We start from the raw sequence: 20,464 nt of genomic DNA, 5'->3' as shown, positions 1-20,464 counted from the left end.
TCGTATAAACCGTAGTTACCTATCGGCTATCACAACAACATTTATTCTATTATATATTATATTCAATATTGGAGTATTAGAGTAAATAGTAATCTACTCTTAAAATCTAATCTTTATCATAAATTAAGTTCAAGGAAACATACTTGGATACCAAGATAAAAGATTTCTAAATTCAGGCTGCAAAAGCAGATACTTATACCATAGTACAGTATTGCTTATACAGTTATACTCTATCATGAATATTATGGACTATAATCCAAACATTTTTAAAATATATTTCTATTAAATTATTTTAATAAAACAATTTACATTCATTTATAGGTATACAATAAATTATTTTCTTTTAATTTTGTACCTATAATAAAAAATAGTGGGGGTGGTTTTGCAGAGGGAGGTAAATTAAAAAAAAATGGGAACCACTGACTTAAATTATAAATTCCGTTTTTTATATTAAATTTACTTTTATGAAAGTTTATGAGTAATTATTATTGGATATTGATAATAAACCGTATAGGTATTGTTTTACATATTAAGAGTAATATATGGGGCCCCTAATTATGTCAGTGGCTCAGTACCCGGGCTACCTTTGCACGTCCAAGTCGGGCTCTGTTTCTGTTGTCTGTTATGACAAACAGATATATTTATTTTATATAATTGTGTTATACAATATGCTTATGACCACGGATGGCACACAGACTAGTCCGTGCTTGTGAGTTATGACTAAATAAATAACTTCAGACTTCTTATCAAACACTTTTTATCAAAATATAATAGAGTAAAATATTTCCTGAACTTCCATGCAATAATTTAGTATTGTGTCAGATTTAACTATTTAAGGTTAGATCATTTTGATAATTTGATGTTGGTTTTCAAAATTTCAATCTGATTGAAGAATATTGAATTTGAATTTAGACCCGTGAAGTGTGAATAGTGGATACATGAAATTTGAACAATTCTAGTTTAAACTCAAGATATTTTTTAACTTTCTAGAAGTATGGAAAAAGAAGGTAACAAACAGGAAAATAATCCTCGAATACCATCAGCAGTCTTTGTGGTTTGTAAATTCTACAATTTTAACTGTTCAATTTAAATGATATGATATGTACTTATATATTTTTAATGTTAATAAACAAATTTTTATGCAGGATGATGTAGATAAGTTTATGGAAAAAACAGAAAATAGTAATGTTGAAGATGTACTTAAAAGATTGGATGAACAACATAGCAAATATAAATTTTTTGAATATAATTTAATTACAAAGAGAAAAAGGTAAAGTAAAAATTGTTTAATTATTATTACATTTTTGTAATTTTTCTATTATACATTAAAAGCATATTAATAAAATATTTTGACTATTCACTATTCTGAAAATTATCAATACCAACTAAGTATATAATGGTTATTTATTTTTGTAAACTAAAATTTATGCCTGGGCTTTTTCCCACTATTAAGGAATTTATCCATTTCAAGTCATCTTCAGTAGAATTATCAATGAATAAACATTTAATTTCTGTCAACCAATAGTATAGATGTGCAAGTAGTTTTTTTTTATTTAGAGCTTATTATACCTACCATATAATATTATATTCAAATTTCTACGGAATTTTCAATTATCTGTGCCATACTAGCCATTACTCTCTTAGACCTCTGGCTCATTGGCACTTCTTTCATTTGGGTAAGACATAATTTTATGTACAATTAAACATTGTAAGATTGTGTAGGGCACTAAAAAATGTTATTTAAATTTTTCTTCATTTCACTATTGCATAGCAAGGTTTAGTTTGTAATATCTGTAAATTGAAATTATCTCTTAGATTAAATGGTTAATTTTTATCCAAGTACAGTATATTGTTAAGCTGACGACAGTGCCCCTACAAGAGGGGTTCAGAATGACCCATGGTACTAGAGCCTAGACTTTAGAGGGGGCTGGCATTCATGCAAATAATTACTTCAATAAATCATACAGAAAAATGTTTCAAAATTAATTGCTATTTTAGAGGGGCTCGGATTTAGTTCTGTGCCAGGGCTAAAAATATGATGTTAGGTATTTCCATAAATAGTTTTATAAACATACTACAATTATGTTCTTACTATCATGTCTTATAATAGATTAATTTACTATAATTTTTAAACTAACAAAGCTACATGTGATCTGTTGAGTGTAAATTTAGTATGTACTTAACTTGGTATGTCACTTAAAAGATTGAGAGACAAAAAATGTTATGTCCTCCTAAACCATAATACCGTATTATTTATCTTCATTGCTACAAATTAAGATGAACAACTAATTATCTTTAAAAATGTTTTTAACTGTTTGATTGATGAACCTTAATCTGCCGACAATTGTTCTCAATTGTATTACTAAAAAAATATTACGTTTTCAATCGTATAATATCAAAAATAAGTCCTCGAGTCCCTGACCCATCTGTATTTTACATATTATTTCTAAAATATGTGGTCAGTTAGTGTGTTTTATGATTTTATGTACTTTTTCAACTTCTTTTTAAAACATTATTTATTCAACCAGTTTTCTGCTCTTAAAATTTGGTAATAGTAGTTTTAACTCTCGTATTAAATTAAATATTACAATCTTGATTGAAGAAAGTATATTTAGGTTTCATGTCCTCTTAAGTTTGTTCAATTATTAAATAAATTATATCATATTATAATAAGTATATCTTGTCTTTTATTTATGAATGTAGATTGCAATCACAATTACCCGATTTAGAAAATACACTTGAGATGATTCAAACTATGAAAGCTCATAAAGGACAACAGTTGAAGACAGACTTCTTGTTATCTGATGATGTTTATGCGAAAGCTCACATACAAGGAACTGACAATGTGTATCTTTGGCTTGGTGTAATTATTATTTGTTTAGCAATTTAATTTTTACTTTTATCAATTAACTGAATATTTTGGTATTTAATTTATTGATATTTTATATTTATTACAGGCTAATGTCATGTTGGAGTATAATCTTGAAGATGCCACTGAACTTATTTCAAGGAATATACAATTGGCTACAAACAATATGGCACAAGTTGACGATGATCTTGACTTTCTAAGGTATACTTAATTTAAATAATTAAATATAATATGTTTATTTTTATCGGTTCGTATTTATTTTCAGGGATCAATTTACTACAACTGAAGTTAATATGGCCAGGGTTTACAACTGGGATGTTAAACGACGACAAGCAGCCAAAACTAAACAATAAACATTTTATTTATTCTTATGAAACACTAATAAATGCTTCTTTTTTTATAAAATTAATTTAACCATTAAATAATTTATTAAACAAATTATTATTTTTATTCAAAATTAATCAGTTTATTAACATTTCTAAAATTATTATCCAAATTTATGATTACAATTATTTTATGTTTGTAGACTTTTCATACTTAAATTAAAGCTAAAAAAATAACAAATAAAAGTGGTATTTTTTTATACCTTCAAAATAATAATAAGGAAAATCTTGTAACATTAATCAAGTAAATACTGTATCAGATGAAATATTATATTTGGACATGAAAAAAAAAAATTAAACAAAATAATCATGATAAAAATACTCTAAATAATATTTAAATATATTTGCATAAGGTTTTGAGTAATTCTTCTGTTGTATAATCATCAGTCATAGATAACTTATATAAAGGTAGAACTAAAGAATCCAAAATCTCAAGATTTTTTGGATCAATTTTTGATATCAGTTGTCCAATTTGCCAAGTTATAACACTAGACAATTCAGTTTTTATCATCCTGAAAATAATAATAAAACTTTATCATAAAATATAAATGAAAATAAAAATGTTTGTACTATTATAAATACAGTATAATCCACTTATTTGGGACACCGCATAAAGGGGACAACCGTTTAAAGTGGAAAAATTGGCATAGTCCCGAACGAATGTATAAGTTTAATGCAATTTAACTTCGTTTATCCGGGACAAACCATCGGTTATAAGGGACAAAAATAAAAGCGTTTATATTCTGGCCTAAATTATCTACTTTCTTATTGAAACTGTAATTATCTTATCTTTATGGCTCTATTATATTTTATATACGTACGTATATGTATAATGTACACACCGGTAATGTAGGTACGCGTATATCTCAAATCAATTATTTCTTTTTTTCTACTACCACAATAAGAGTCAATTAGCCTATGTACAAAATCGAGTAAATTAAGTATGATAATCAATTAATGTATAATAAATATCTATAATCAAATAATTATCTAATTAATTTATGATATAATAATACTAAATAGTAAATATAATGTACTACTGCTAATAATAATATTAATAAAAATATATAATTTTTATATAAAGTACGAATTAAGTATAATATGTATGTATGTATTTTTAAAATAAAGTTATTATGTATGTATAAATATTCACTTTAATAATTTCGGTTTATTAGTTATTCGGTTAAACAAGACAGTCGGATAATGGGGACAAATAGGTCACTGCCCATTGAGTCCCAATTAAGCGGATTCTACTGTATTATAAATATTTCCTAAACAAAACGACTTGTTAAATACCTTTCTTCATTTGTAGTATCAGGCAAACATGATACTTTTTCACATAATAATGCAATATGTGTTATTGATTTTTCATCAGACATTTTGCTTAAATTATCATTTAAATTTAAATATTCTAAAATAGTTAAACTATCTTGCAAGGTTGTAGGTATTGACCCATTTATCTTGGAACCATCTATTAACCAACCTAGCAAATGTTTTAATGTTTTTTGGCCATCTAAAATAGAAATAAAAAATTTAAATTGTGAAAAAATAATTAATTTTAAATAATCAATACTTTTTTGAAGTAAATAATTGGCAAATAAGTGATTTGCAAGTATGTTATGTGCTTCTTGCCACTGTTCGGCTTTTAAGTAACAAAATGTGGCCTCCAAATATCTAAAATCAATAAGTATAAAATATATGAGGACTGAAATTATTATTCAATTTTAGCTTTTAAAACAGTTAATAATATACTTTTTTTGTGTCATAGCTAAAATAGCCTTTGCATTAAATAGTATCACTTCTTTAACTTTTAACTTTTCTACTACAAAAGCTTCTTTCTCAGAAAGCTTTATTTCATTGATATCGCCAACAGGTAGTTCAACATTTCTTCCAATAAATTCTTCAACTAAACTTTCTCTCCTAAAATAATATATATGATAACTTATCTACATCTATGTACAAAATTATCTTAGAACTTGGATTTATTACAATTGTTCTTCTTTTATATGCATAAGAACAAATACTGCCCATTGCCACTGTCCATGTGATACCAACTGTGAAGCAAAATTTATATGTAATTGATTGGCATATATTTCAGACATTTGAGTGTAGCCAAGGGATTGTAACGTGTTGAACAAAAGCCAACTAAAATTATAATCCAATGGATCTCGTGTATGAGTAAAAGGATTTATAATTTTGTCCATTTGGTATGCTGAATCGGTGTAAAGTTTCAATAAATGGTAACAGACATCATAAGTAGCAAATTTATCATCAATATCAATAATGCCATCATATGTCTTATATGGTTTGAAAGCATATGAGTCGTCACTTTCAAATGAATTTTGATAAGCATCTAATACATCTCCAATGGTACTGGTTGAAGGTAGTATGTACCTAAAATTAAATTGTACATTGCATATTAGAACATTTACTATGACAATTAATAAAAACTCCCAATTATACATACCACATGTGTATAGCAAAAGCTCTGATCCAATTTAAATTTTCACAGACGTTTATTATACCTTGATTGGAATCAAATAAAGGTTGACCCGAAATCATAGTGTACAATTTTAGGTGATCAATATCTATAAACAGATCAGCTTTGCTGTTGAACCATTGCCAAAGTTGTCGTTGAATACAACATCTGACAGAATTTTCACTTCCTAACTGTGATAATAGTATTGCTAAAATAAATTCGTCTAAAACAAAATTAATCAAAGTAAAATAAAATAAATATTATTGTTAAAAAATAAGTTGTATTATTTGAAATTAAATAATATTAATGTTACACACTATTGGAAATTGCTAAATCAGAAGCTTCCATAATTTTATGAACTGACACTAGGTTTAATATTTTTCGAGAGACATTCTCTTCAACATTTTTAGAATTCACTGTCTTTTCTAATATATTTTCTAACCAATCAGACACCGCCTGACGTCTAGCCATGTTGTATACATGTTCTTGAGGACAGTCTTTAGTATAAAGATTTTCTGGATCGCCCCATAATGCTTTCATCAGCTCCCATACATGAGCATAATGTTCTTCTTCGGGAAGTTCAGAAAAGTGGGACAGCAGGTAACAATGAGAATGTAATGCATCAACTCCAAATTTTGGATAAAAATATGGAATGTTACCATTTTTAGCATCACAATTACTATTCATCATACAAATTTCCAAATGTTCAGTCAATAATTCCTAAAATGTAACAATTTACATAATCAATTCATATTGTTGTTAACTTATAAGTTATATAAGTATATGAGCTATAAACTTACAGTGAATGTCTCTGTTTGGTTAGGGGTAATAATTTGTAACTTCTGTACAATAGTAGAAGTATAATCATTATTTCCACGCCCAGACAACTCTGTTGATAAATAACTAATGTCCAATCCCTTTTTTGGTAAACAACTTCCTTTAGATTTTGTATTGAGTGTAATAAATGTTAAATTGCCAGACCAAGGAACTTTCATTGATAAATTATTCAACAATGCTAATTTACTAGATTCGCATGTATTATTAAGTTCTACTTCAAATGGTAACCGAACACTAGAATTGTATAGCAAATTGAACCGTTGAGCTTGAAGCTGTTATAAAAAGAATAAATGTATCGATTATGCACCAGAAAAATTAAGTATTTGAGTAAGTATTGGTTAGATTAAGTAATAAATTATACAAGGCATTGATTAAAAATATAAAGTAATAATGGATTAGATTGATTAGAATTATAAATATGAGCTATATTAAATTGAAACAGTATAGAAAAAATATATTTACTTACTGGAGCAGTTGAAATAGGTTTCAATAGTTCTGCAGCTTGAATAACTTTAGTTTCTAAAAATAAATAACATAGTAATCAATATAAACCTATTTGAGTAAATTAGGTTAGAATATTATTGACAAATAATTAAGTAACTTATTTTTATCACACGATAGTAAATATATGTTTGTATTTAGTTAAAAAATAACAGCCCTATTAAAAAGTTAATCAGATATTAAAAACACAAATGTAATTTTAAAAATTAACTATATAGAATTAATCTTTTATAGCATTCACATTCATTAAACTAAATGCTTATTGTAGTCGTTAAAAAGTTTTATACTTAGTATAACTTTGACTTTTCAAGTCTTAGAAAAATAAAATAAATAATAAGATTTGTTTCAATAAATTGTAAACTGTAATTTGAAAAGTTTATCTGTAGGTTTTAAAAATTCTGTTTAAAGTAATACTATGTACTTAATACGTGATTAAAATTCCTCTGCAATAACAAAAAATGTCAATAATTCAATAATTACATATTATGATAAAATTAAAATGTATTGTTCCTTAACTTTTGTAGGCTAATGGAAATTTTAGTAAGAAAAAAATGTAAAAACTTAAACAACTTTAAAATGGTATCCTTAAATTTTTATTACGTCAATAATAGTTGAAAAAATAATTATTTAACTATAAAACCTGAACTAAATCACTTAAATTAATTACTTGGCAGGGTGTTATCAATGGATAACTTGCCAATCTTAATATTCGCCGTCATTTTATATTCTCTTCTTTTTTTTATCAAATCTTATTATTGTACAAACATTTGTATAGATTGTAGATGTATTTTAAATAATAAAAAAAAAATTAATTACTTTGTTTTGGGATGAAAAACTTTGGAGACGCTTGATTATCTACTGGTGCAATTATTGATTTTGACTTGGAAATACTATCTTGAATTTTAGGGCTGATTAAACATTCAGGAATAGTTTCCAAAATTTTTTCCAACTTATCTTCAAATTTATCTTTTTGTCCTAAAAGACACTCATTCATTAATAAATTGTGTATTTTGTTATTCATTATATATAATCATACCATATGTATCATCATCTTGTTCCATCAAATCTAATTCATTATAAAAAATATCATTAAATGAAGCTTTCATGCATTGTATCTTTGATGTCTGTAAATTCATATGTTGTGATAGCTGAGCAGTCACATTAATGCTATTTTCTTTATTGATGTCTAAAATAAATATAATATATTTGTAATTAAAAATCATTTAGAATACAAAAAAGTTTTTTTTTAAAATTAATTTGTACCGTAATAATGCATGTGTGAATCATTAGTTGGTTCATTAACAACAGATAGTTGAAAGTTTGGTTTTAATAAATACTGATGTGGTAATTGAGCTCTATCAAGACCAACAGAAAGATCTAACAATGGTTTCATAACCTATATAAATATATTTAAGAAGATATATAAATATATAATAATAACGCTTAAAGAAGAAAATTCAAAAAAATTTAAAGACATACATTTTGTTTTGGACTAACGTTTTCAGTTGATTTTATAGTTTTTGGTTTTTGTAATGTTGGTTTAGGAAGAGTTTTAGGTTCAATATTACGTTCCACATTATTTTCATCATCGTCATCATCAGAATCTACAAGAGCATACTTGGAGAAATGTTCAACATTAAAAACCCAAGATCCCGTGTCCGGACGATAATCAACGAATTGAGTGTTTAGTTTGGCACATGCCCTTTGAAGTTTAACAACAAAATTTGTAGCTGCAATACGATCAGGGTTAGTTATTGGTTGCTTTGTCGTCTTATCATTAGGCCAGACTCTATCCAAAGTAACAACAGCCTTTCTATTTAACCCTTCCCCTAAAGGGGGTTTGAGTTCATCATCTTGATAAATTATAATTTCTCTATGTCGTATGTGCACTGTAACAAATATACAATTTTTTGACATAATTTTATTTTAAAAAACAAATAAAAAAAACACTGCTTACTTACCAATAGTATCTAAGTCTAGACCTGCAACATTAAAACGATCGGGGAAAAAAACATTTCCAAAGTCATAGCGTCCTATTGTGAAATTATCCACAAAACATGATCCATCATCATCTACTAATTCTGCCAATTCATTCATAGGTGGAATAGTATAATATCCAACACGTCTTAACTTTATCCCGGTAGGATGGTCCTCTGCTTCAGGAGAATTGGGATCAATTGAAGGTTCTTGGTTCTCAATGACAGTATCTAAACCAGGGGAAAACATTCCATACATAATATATTTAAAACTATTTTTGTTTTTTAACTACCATAATTGTAACAATTATCTCATGACTTTAAGTTTGTATTTCTTTAACACTTATATATTTACTTATGGTTGCATGGTCAAACAATTTCTAGTTATAATCTTAGTCCTTAAGTCTTAAGGTTTATAATACAGTAAAAATTAAATTTTAATATTTTATTTTATGTTCTTAATATTGTTGAAAGTTTAAATTATTTTTCACTAAAATTGTTTAAATTTAGACTTTTTTTTAATTTGTCAGTGAATTTATTATCCTATATATTATGTGGTTTAATTTTTAAAAAATTGACAACATGATGAAATTATCTTAAAAATATTTATGCAGGGCCAGACAGGAATTTAGTACAGTGATGAGTTATCATAATAATTTCATATTATATAAATATATAATAAATAAATTTATATATTTCCATGTTGTAAGGAAGGCAAAGCTCTAGTGTCTACAGCCTTGTAATTAGGTAAATGAGTAGTATCTAATTTCAAATCAAAGTTTACTATTCTAATAACATTTTTTTTTTCTGTTCAAGAATTAAACATAAAATAAATCAATAATAGCATAATAAATTAAACCCATTTAGATTTAAATCTCTAATTTGAAAAATAAAGCAGAAAAGCAAGTTACCATTACTTCAAACATTTCATAATGTTTCTTGTTAAATTTAGATATTACTAGCTGATTTCCCCGTGCACTACATTGCCCGTTCAAAATACCGACCCTGTATGATTAATTCGTCATTTATACCAGGCCTAGTCATGATCAAAACTTCCCATGTATTTACCATATCTTAATCTACATTAAAGAATTTTAACACAGTCATTTAAAATACAGGACTAGAAGTATATTCTACAAAACAGGACAAGGAAACCGTGGTTCAACAACTCCTGCAAGGAAGCATTTAATAGAAGAAAAGAAGCCAGGACTCAAATGCTCAACAATCCCTATAATAGAGAGAAAGTGATGGCATACAAAGAATGTCAAAAGGAAGCAAATAATATATTTAGATATGAAAAACGGAAATACACAAAAGATGTATTAGAGGAAGCCGAAATTGATCACAAAGTAAATAGAACTCGACAATTATACCAGAAGATAAATTCAATTAGAGGGGGGTACAAAAAACATGAAAAGTTCCTTAAAAATGACGATGGTTCCCTTGTGACAGAACAAGACAAGGTATTGGAAAAATGGAGACAATATTTTGGATTATTACTTAATTGCGAAAACCCAGTCAATACATTTACATGGATGCCAACGGAACCTAATGACACTGATTGTCCGCCTCCAAGCAAAGAGGAAGTATTACAACAACTTAATAGACTAAAAAACCACAAAACTCCTGGGGAGGACGGGATCCAAGGAGAAGTACTAAAAAACCTGGATGACGGAGCAATAAATAGAATACATAGTATTATAGATAGTATCTGGCATGAAGAAAGACTTCCGGAGGATTGGGGCACCGCATTAGTGTGTCCTATTCACAAAAAAAATGATCCACAAGAATGTAGTAATTATAGAGGTATAGCATTACTAGATACAACGTATAAAGTCCTAGCATATTGTATACTGGATAGAGTAAGGCCAATAGCAGAGACTTTACTAGGAGACTATCAGGGAGGTTTTAGGCCGAATAGATCTACAATGGATCAGATTTTCGTAATAAGACAGATCCTCCAAAAAAGTTGGGAGTATAATAAGGATGTACACATATTGTTTGTAGATTTTAAAAAAGCTTATGATTCTATTCATAGAGAAAGCCTTATAAATATACTCAAAGAATTTAGATTCCCAAGTAAAATTGTAAGCCTCATTGGAGCCAGCATCAACCAGACGGATATAAAGGTTAAGATAGCGAACACAACATCTCAGCCTGTGAGGGTAACGACAGGTCTCCGGCAAGGGGATGCGCTTTCCCCAGTGTTGTTTAACCTGGTACTGGAAAAAATAGTACGAGAAATGAACGTTTCAGAAGGAATTGCGCTGGGACAAATAACAATAGGACTTTTAGCATACGCGGACGATATAGCTCTCTTAGGAGATGATATTGAGACGATAAAAAGGCTGGGAAAAAAACTTATAAAGGCTGCAGAGAAAGTGGGATTAACCGTTAACGATGATAAGACAGAATACTTAACTGTTAGCCGAAATAGCAAAAATTACAGACTAGGACAACATATTGAATTAGAAGGACATATTTTTAAGAAAGTCTCACAATTTAAGTATCTCGGATCTATTATTACTTAAGACAATGAACTTAAAACAGAGGCGTCGTCGAGAATACAACTAGCTAATAAGGGATACTATGGGTTAGAAAAAGTACTGAAATCTAGGACCCTCTCTAAAAATTTAAAAATAAGAATGTACATGACATTATTACGACCTATTGTCATGTACGGATCTGAGACGTGGGCACTGAGAAAAGCCGAAGAACAGAGACTAGGAGTATTCGAAAGAAAGGTTTTAAGAAAAATATATGGACCGGTCTTTGATAACCAAACAAACGAGTGGAGGAAATTGCATAATTATGAAATTCAAATGCAGTTTCAGAGGCCTGATATAATTAAAGAGATAACAAAAAGAAGACTCATGTGGGGAGGTCATGCCTGGCGTAAGCAAGGATCTCTTGTTAGGCTGGTAATAGAGGAAGAGCCTATAGGGAAAAGACCTTTAGGAAGACCCAGGTTGAGGTGGGAAGACTGTGTAAAGAAGGACATAAAATCGATAGGACCAGGAATCAGATGGAGAGAAGTTGCAGAGGACAGGGACAGATGGCAAGATTTGTTTATAGCGGCATGGTCTTAAAGGCCGAAGCCAATAGAGAAGAAGAAGAAGAAGAAGAAGAAGAAGAAGAAGAAGAAGAAGAAGAAGAAGTATATTCAATAATATTATTTTATTGGATTTTTAGCTTTGTATATGTGAAACAATTTTTAAAATTGCTGCCTAATAACAAATTGCTTATTTCTTATTCTTCCACACTAAATTGTATAAAAATATATTTAATATTATTATTATTTCTATAAAAATCTCAAAATTACATTAAAAAATGTAGGGCAACTTATAACGACATAATATAGCCTATAGATTCATAGGATTTTTTAGCTTTCTGAAAGTAAAAAAAATTTTAAATCAGTTAAAATAGTTCCAGAGATTAAACAAATCAAATGAAAAATTTTTTTTTTTATTAATTTGTATGTGTATTAGTTTATGTTATCGGTGTGCATTTTATCGTTCGACAATTAATATATAATACGAGCATAATATTCTATTGGTATATTAAGTATATTATATTGGTGTATGCGCGATGCATGAGATTATTTTTATTGATAAACTTCTCAGAACAATACTTGTTCAACTTCGTACAAAAAGGATAGGTTGCAGGTAGCTAGAAACCCACGGGCCCTCATGAGCCTGTGGCATGCAGCACAATACGTACGTATTGGCAATGAATAATTAAAATTTTAATTACTCCACTAAAACACAAAATTTTTGAAAATCCTTTCTTATTGCAAGTTGAAAATATGAGAAGAACCTCTATTCCAAATTTCAAGTTCGTACATTGCGTAGTTTTTGAGTTACAGTGATCAGTGAGTGAGTGGTATTTGCATTTTATATGTATAGATTTACTTATTAACAGGTATCACTTAAATCAAAAATTACAATATACAAGGTAATTATCAGACCAGTCCTTTTATATGCGTGTGAAACATGGACAATGACTAAAGGAGACAAAGACAAATTAGCAATACTCGAAAGAAGAATATTTGGGCCAAAAATAAATAACATGACACAACAATACGAGAAAAGAAATAATATAGATATACAACAATTATATAAAGAGCCAGACATAGTAGCAGTATTAAAAAATAGGAGAATGGCATGGGCCGGTCATGTATGAAGGTCAAATGGTCTTCTGAAAGCGGTTTTAAAATGGAAACCCCAGGGGAAAAAACCACTTGGCAGGCCGAAACAAAGGTGGATTGACAAAGTGGAGAAAAATTTAGCAGAGATTGGAATACGAGATGGAGAAACAATAGCGCAGGACAGAGATAGATGGAAGCAAGTTTGTGTTGCGGTAATGGGCCTCAATGGCCTTTGAAAACCGAAGAAGAAGAAGATTTACTTATTATCATTTAAGTATAAAATTGACAATTTGCTTACCAATAACATTATTTCGAGAAGATTCATTGGCTTCTGTTTCTTTTGAAGTATTCAAATTGATTTGTTTATTGCTTTGTAATTGAGAAATTGTGTTATTTTCTTCAGTTAAAGATAAATTAACAGAATGTGATTTATCCTCTGGAGAGCTTTGTTTATTAGAAAAATATAGTTCTAATCTAAAATAAAAATTAATAATTCGTTAATTTAATACATTAAATCACATATATTTATATATTACTTTGCAAGTGGTTTTGTATGCATAATCATACTATTTCCATTGTTTTTACTACAGTCATTAATGTCTTTTTTTAAATTCAATTTCTTACAGCCTGATCTCGGAGAAGAAATATTAAGTAGCAGTGAATTATCACTAACTTTATCTAGACATTTCATTGTTGGTGGAGATTCTTCAAGTCCATCAAATAAGGATTTACGATTGAATTGAGGGAAATTTCTACGAATTTGAGGTATTCTCTTTGGTGTTGGTATTGGAGAAACTTTATAGCTACCAAACTTCTCAAGTGATACACTCTGGGATCGCACAAGAGATGAATCATCTACTTTTGATACGTCCTAATTTTAACACATATTTAATATTAATTTTAATAAAAAAAGTATAATGAATCATTTAGCACTATTTAGAGTACCTTATAAAATCTTTTGAACAGTGGTGAATCTCCATATGGCATTGCTTTTAATGTATCTAGTTGTAATTGCATTTGATTACTTTGTGATGCCTGATTTGTAGATAACTGAACATTGTTGGTACTAAAATTAAAATAATATGGTTTCAGAAGTTATAAATTTAATTTTATTAAAATTTATTTACTTTCCAAAAAGCCCAATTCCACTAGTTTGTTGGTTATTCCCAAAAAACGATGTTCCACTTGTACCAAAACTATTAGTATTAGATGATCCAAAAAGTCCAGTTCCTTGTGTTCCTTGGCCAAATAACCCTCCTGGTTTAGCAGCATTATTAAATACACCTACAGTTTTAATTTAATAATGTTATTTAATTTCATCGCTATTATTAAGGTAATAATAATTTTATAAACCTGTTTGTTGATTTGAAGGTTGGTTAAATAATGAAGTAGTTGGTGCCTTATTAAAAGAATTAGAACCAAATAAGCCACCAGTAGCTGGTTGAGATGTAGAAGTAGCACCAAAAGCATTGTTTGTACCAAAAGCTGGAGTAGTCATTTGAAAACCAGTATTAGCAGGTTTACTACCAAAAATACCGTTTGTACTAGTAGATGTATTAGTTCCAAAACCAAAACCTGTTGTTGTTTGTGTTGATCCAAGACCAAATGCTGGTTTATTCTGACCAAATAGATTGTTCTAAAAATATATTACAATATTTCTGTAAAACAAAGAGAAATAAACAGTTACTTTTTAAAGCAACAATAATAACCTGAGCAGGTTGTCCGAATCCAGTTTGACCAAATCCAGTAGTTTGAGTACCAAAAGTTGAAGGTGCAGTACTTCCAAATATATTTGTCTGAGGAGCAGCAACTTAAATATAAATATATATATATATATATATTAAGGTATTTATACAAAAATATAACTAACAATATAAAATAACTAATTAATAATTTAATCACAAACAAGTAGTAAAATCAATATAATAGGTATTGATCTAAGATGAGGAAAATGGTTGATTGATTAGAGACTTTAATATTTTACGAAACATAACCAATCTATCTTATAAATAATTCACTAGAGAAATCCAGTGAATACAAACTTCTATTATTTCAAACAGGAATCCCCCCCATATTCACCTATAAATATTAAGCACCTTTTTTTTGTTTGAGAATTTTAATATATCTAAATCAAAATTCAAAGAGTTTTTGAGTTCTATAACATTTTGTACTGAGGATAATATGTCTATGGTAATGGATTAAGTAGATAAGGGGCTAAGATAATTTTAAAATTTTAGTTATCACTATCGATCTATTAATATATTTAATTTATAAAATAAATAAAGTATAATGAATATTACATCTAATACTATATAACAGTTTATACTTTAGTTAAAACATACTTAAGAATAAACATTTTAATAACTCAAAAATTAATTATTAGAATTTTGATTTAGATACATCAAAAGTTTCAAGAAAATTGCCTGCCAAATAATTTACAGTAGTAAAGGTGGGTTCTCATTAAAAATAGAATTCTGTAGGACGGTTTTTAAGTTAAAAAAATGTCAAGAATTTAATAATACATGTGGTATTTAGGCATTCTTAAAAATCCTGAAAATCAGGAATTGAATAAAAAAATAAAATTAAAGAAAAAATGGGGGTTAGAAGTATTTAAAAAATCACTATGTGTCCCTGTATATTGATTTATATTTTGAAAATTACCTCCAAATGGTTTAGCTGTTTGAGCTGTATTTGATCCAAAGATATTTGGTTGAGTTGTATTCATACCAAAAGGTTGAGTTGACGGTTGAGTACCAAATGCTGGTGTTGTTTGTTGAGATTTCCCAAAAATGCTATTTTGTGCACCAAAAACATTGGAAGTACTAGTATTTCCAAATCCTATTAATTTTACATAACTGTTAATAAATATATTTATATTTAAGTAGAGTAAACTTTTTATAACTTTAAGCCTAATACAGGACTGAATTATGACTTGCAGTGCCCAAAAACAATTTTGGTTAAAGTACATTACGATAATTGCAAGTTTTTAAGTATGGATACAAACTAAACTATATGTATAAACTCTTGTACTTAATCAAAACAATTTAATAAAATAATTTAAATTTTTTATGGACAAATATTATTTAATAAAAATATTTAAATAAGAAAATACAACGTCGATTGTGCATTTTGAATAGTTTAAGGGTGGTGCTTCATCAGGGAAGTCAATCAGTTTGGTAGACTAAAGTCTATTCGACATATACCTTAATTTAAATGAGTCAAAATGATAATATAATTTTGAAATATTAAAATTGTTCAAGATATATTATGATAAAATATAAATGGTTTGACATAAAAATACTTTAATAGGTATTTCTTAAATCTATATAGAATTTCTATCTCTTAAGGTTTTACTAATTGTTATATTTGTATGAAGTAATGTAATAAATACATTCTAATGTTTCAGTCAATTTAATTTGAAATATATAACTACAAAGTAAACTTACCTCCAAGTGCAGGTGTAGTCGAGGTTGCGCCAAAAAGTGGTTTATTATCATTTGCTCCGAATAAACCTGTACTTGTTGTTGCTGTAGAACTAAATAAAGTTTTAGGAGATCCAAAGATGCCACCACCAACAGCACCCTATAAAAAGGAATAAAAAAAAATATATAAGGTTTTATTTAGGTGATAATAATTGATAACAATTAATGTAGTTTCAAATATTTTCAGAGCAAATAGAAAAGTTAGCAAAACATTACAAACAATCCTTATTTTCAGATTACCTGTTGTCCAACTTTACGGTTTGCAGAATAATCTTCAAATCTAAGTTCCTCAAATATTTTTGATTCATATTCTTTCATAACAGTTATTGATTGATGTCTAGTATTAATTGTTTGATTTACACCATTTCTGACCATTGTATCAGTACCAGTCACAGGATTGAATTTTATGGTTGTACCGCCTGCAGATGTTGCTCCAAATCCTGATGTAGCACCAAAGGTTCCTGTGAATTATTTACATATAATAGTATCTATTTATAAAACCTTATTTTTCCTAAAATTAATTAGAATGAATTCATATATATATATATTTTAAAGAATAATCTAAAATGAGAACTATAATAAATTTTTTTTTTGCAAATTTATAAAAATGGAAAAATGTAAAATTAATATAAAAAAAACTATATATGTTTCTCCTAAACACTAAAGATTCAAAATAATCTACTAATAGCATATTTGATCACCAAAATTAATATTACAATTAAAAGGATGTTATACCCGAAAATCAGGTTGACACAAGTCATTAACATAACATATTTACACTCAGCAGATCATATGCAGCTTCATTAGTTTGAAGATTAAAGTGGTTTGATGAATCATGAAACTTGATGGTAAGAACATTATCTATGGTTATATGTGGTTTTTTTTACATTAGTTCTAATTTTTAGCATATATAATATAGCATAAATTAAAAATTCTCAAAATTTACTTAAAAAATCTAATTTTAAATTATTTAACAGGCTTGGAGACAGCAATTATTGATAAATACATTAATTATTTCCCAGCTTCTTCAAGACAATTTTAGTAAACATATCATTTTACTGGCTATACATTTTGATTTGTAACATTTAGTTAGCTTATAACTGCATATTGTAGAATGCTATGTGATATTTCAGTAATCGAAAAATAGGAATTTAAAACAGGGATTGACCGTGGAAGAGTGGTAAGATTTTTCCCATAAAATATTAAACAAATTAATTGTTTGTCTTAGCTTAAGTTAAATTAAATATAAGAACACTATTGTATATATCTCAACCCTTATGATTATGTTTATGGATTACCAGTAGTAGAAGCGCCAAACATTCCAGTGCCTGTAGTGTTTGATTGAGGTGTACCAAATATATTACCCGTTGGCTGAGCAACTGGTGTTCCAAAAGAAAAACCTGTTCCAACTGGTTTTGATTGTCCGAATGATGTATTAGGATTACTAGAACCAAATAATCCACCTCCAGTATTTCCACCCATTGAAGCATTTTGCTGGCCAAATAAACCTCCAGTTGATGCCGATGTTGCTGTAGGAGTTCCAAATAGTGAAGTTCCACCAGTATTAAAACCTAATGAAATACTTTTAATTTATTGGATTTACAAATTAACTCTAAATAATAACCTCCAAATGTTGGTTGAGCGGTTGGTGTCTGACCAAATGCAGGCGCAGCAGCAGTAGATCCAAATAATCCCGTATTAGGCTGTGTAGTTTGATTAAATAGTGATGTATTTGTTTGACCAAATACTGCAGGTGCTGTAGGCTTACCAAATGCCGACTGACCAAATCCTGACGTGTTTCCGGCCCCACCGGAAAATGCACCTGCTCCAGAACCTATCATATTTAGTATAACATAAATATAGATTATTATTGTATACAATAATAATAAAATATTATAATACAAATTATAATTATTTTAACAAATTATTCAATGTATGCATAATAATAATGCACTAAAAATGTAATATTACTTGTATTAACAAAACAATTAAACCACTTACCAAACATTCTAGAGTCTGAAAAACCTTCAATTCAAAATCGAAACTATAATGTCATATCTGAGGTATATCAATAATTAAAAAAATATACACTATAATATTAAACAACGTGAATTTTAGTTAACAGTTTAACACTCGGAATGAAAATAACTGAAATCTGACTGAAAAATGACGTTTGACAACTTACTTTACTTAAGTAATGCTACTGATAACATGTGATATGAGAGAAGTACCAACATAACTAAATTCTTTGATGCTTGAATACAAGCCATTTTATGGATTTTGAAAAAAAAGCGCTAAAACTGTAATATTATTAATGTACATTCAAAATTCAAATACAACGGGAGTTGACTATTCAGTAGCCAAGTAACTCAAGTATTGCAGTAAGTAATAACTATACCGTTATCGCTATACATATTATGCTTATTTCATGGAAATAAATAATAAAACGTATTTATTATCTATGGTATATCTATGTTTTAAGTACATCAACTAGTGAACTATAACAGTGTAAGTAAATCTTAAATCGTAAATTGAAAAATTATCTGAAAATGTGTATTTATATACCATTAGCTTGTAAAAAAAATTTTGATTAATTTCAACAAAATCCGGCCGAGAAATTAAGTGTTCCCTAAATTAGTGAACACACGGTGTATTTTACGTAGTTATCTGATAAAGAAAAATATAGTTGGTATGGTATTTCAATTATTAATATCGAGTTATTTGATATATTTGAAAAAAACCTTGATTGCTTTTTTTTTTTTTTGGTTATCTTTTTTTCCCATTACCATTTAGTCATGGGCTCAACTTTACTAGATCATAGACTTAAATTTATCATACGTTGTACGTATAAGCATTGAGTATAGATAGGTATATCAATGGTTATAAGTGAAGAAGTGAGTTAACCACTACCGACTATCACATTCTCTCGGACCTATAAGTAAATGGATTATGGGGTTTTCATATATAGTTTTACCTTACTTTAATTGAGATAAACATTCTTGTATACCTAATTGTCCTAATTAGTATTTATTATGTGAAAAATCTTACCAGTCCTTACTCCTTAGCTAATATTTTTAACAACCTATTGTTTCATTTTCATAACAGCTGATATCAGCTCATAACTGATTTTGTTCTCTACGACATACCTACGTTTATGAGGTAAAAACTAACTTAATGTTAGAAGTCATAATGAGTACCAGACAAAATTAATTATTAGGGATAAATAATCAAAAATATTTTCGTGATTGAATAGGTAAACAATGAACCTATTTTTCAATAGTTCAATTTATTATCATTGCTATTATTCTCTGGCAAATGGCAGTCTTAAAAAATGACATTAAAACTACTATAATTAATTTTTAATTTAATTTTATGCAGTTTGTGAAATTGAGGTACTTATTTAACCTTTCTATTCAAAATTATAACCCGTGACTTTTTGTTCATTATGAACCAAATTCTGCCTATCATTAATATTTGTAATATAAGGTAAATGCTTCAACATCTTGTAGTTACCTATTACTTTACTAGCTTAGAATAATTGTAACAAATATTGAAATATGAACAGGAATATAGTATCAATGATAGTATTTAAAGGTATTTATTGCTTTGGTTTTTGGTATTGTCTTCACTGAGAGACGCGCGAGAGCAAATTGGAAGGATGTAGAAAATGTTTCGTGCTTCAGCGTATTTTGAGCATCCAATGACGATATGGTCGATCGAGAGGTTTTCCTCACATGTGTTGCATACTGGAGCAAGTTCTTACAAGATGGGAAAAGAATGTGTGAAGCTT

At 28.2% G+C, this 20,464-nt stretch overlaps 2 protein-coding genes across 3 annotated transcripts; one reads left to right on the top strand and one right to left on the bottom strand.

Moving 5' to 3' along the window:
* The first annotated feature begins 592 nt into the window (after window positions 1-592).
* mgr (prefoldin subunit mgr) lies at window positions 593-3,307 on the top strand. The gene is made up of 5 exons (XM_015507954.2): window positions 593-1,054; window positions 1,146-1,270; window positions 2,704-2,863; window positions 2,958-3,070; window positions 3,135-3,307. Exons 1-5 carry the CDS (start codon window positions 995-997, stop codon window positions 3,220-3,222), a joined length of 546 nt encoding a protein of 181 aa, XP_015363440.1. The 5' UTR covers window positions 593-994; the 3' UTR covers window positions 3,223-3,307.
* Window positions 3,292-18,834, bottom strand: Nup98-96 (nuclear pore complex protein Nup98-96). 2 transcript variants are annotated; one of them, XM_015508383.2, is made up of 26 exons: window positions 18,676-18,834; window positions 18,299-18,508; window positions 17,973-18,245; window positions 16,915-17,135; window positions 16,639-16,774; window positions 15,854-16,030; window positions 14,902-15,002; window positions 14,546-14,828; window positions 14,320-14,476; window positions 14,138-14,258; window positions 13,729-14,063; window positions 13,491-13,666; window positions 9,031-9,276; window positions 8,549-8,958; window positions 8,333-8,465; window positions 8,106-8,255; window positions 7,886-8,044; window positions 7,035-7,087; window positions 6,532-6,840; window positions 6,049-6,451; window positions 5,720-5,954; window positions 5,242-5,646; window positions 5,005-5,172; window positions 4,826-4,926; window positions 4,549-4,765; window positions 3,292-3,764 (listed from the first exon to the last, which is right to left on the bottom strand). In XM_015508383.2, the coding sequence occupies exons 1-26, from the start codon at window positions 18,680-18,682 to the stop codon at window positions 3,587-3,589; spliced, it is 5,364 nt and encodes a 1,787-aa protein (XP_015363869.2). In that variant the 5' UTR covers window positions 18,683-18,834; the 3' UTR covers window positions 3,292-3,586. The 2 variants fall into 2 exon arrangements, with proteins under 2 accessions (XP_015363869.2, XP_089081784.1); XM_089225658.1 differs by lacking the exon at window positions 18,676-18,834 and having other exon boundaries at window positions 18,299-18,515.
* Window positions 18,835-20,464: the final 1,630 nt, after the last annotated feature.

The sequence above is a fragment of the Diuraphis noxia genome, unplaced genomic scaffold (assembly GCF_037042655.1).
Source record: "Diuraphis noxia isolate RWA-SAM2 unplaced genomic scaffold, SU_Dnox_SAM2 contig0004, whole genome shotgun sequence".
In the NCBI taxonomy this organism is placed as follows: Eukaryota; Metazoa; Arthropoda; class Insecta; order Hemiptera; family Aphididae; genus Diuraphis; species Diuraphis noxia.
The sequence above is the reverse complement of the archived record's forward strand: the minus strand, read 5'-3'. Positions and strand labels throughout refer to the sequence as shown.

What these genes read in the sequence shown, in the direction of transcription:
- mgr (XM_015507954.2), top strand. Translation starts at nt 995, where the DNA reads ATGGAAAAAGAAGGTAACAAACAGGAAAATAATCCTCGAATACCATCA. An exon ending in TTAATTACAAAGAGAAAAAG is followed by an intron (nt 1,271 to 2,703) that starts GTAAAGTAAAAA and finishes TTATGAATGTAG; the next exon opens with ATTGCAATCACAATTACCCG. An exon ending in ATGTGTATCTTTGGCTTGGT is followed by an intron (nt 2,864 to 2,957) that starts GTAATTATTATT and finishes TATTTATTACAG; the next exon opens with GCTAATGTCATGTTGGAGTA.
- Nup98-96 (XM_015508383.2), bottom strand. An exon ending in ACCGTAAAGTTGGACAACAG is followed by an intron (nt 16,775 to 16,914) that starts GTAATCTGAAAA and finishes TCCTTTTTATAG; the next exon opens with GGTGCTGTTGGTGGTGGCAT. An exon ending in GATTCGGACAACCTGCTCAG is followed by an intron (nt 14,829 to 14,901) that starts GTTATTATTGTT and finishes ATATATTTTTAG; the next exon opens with AACAATCTATTTGGTCAGAA.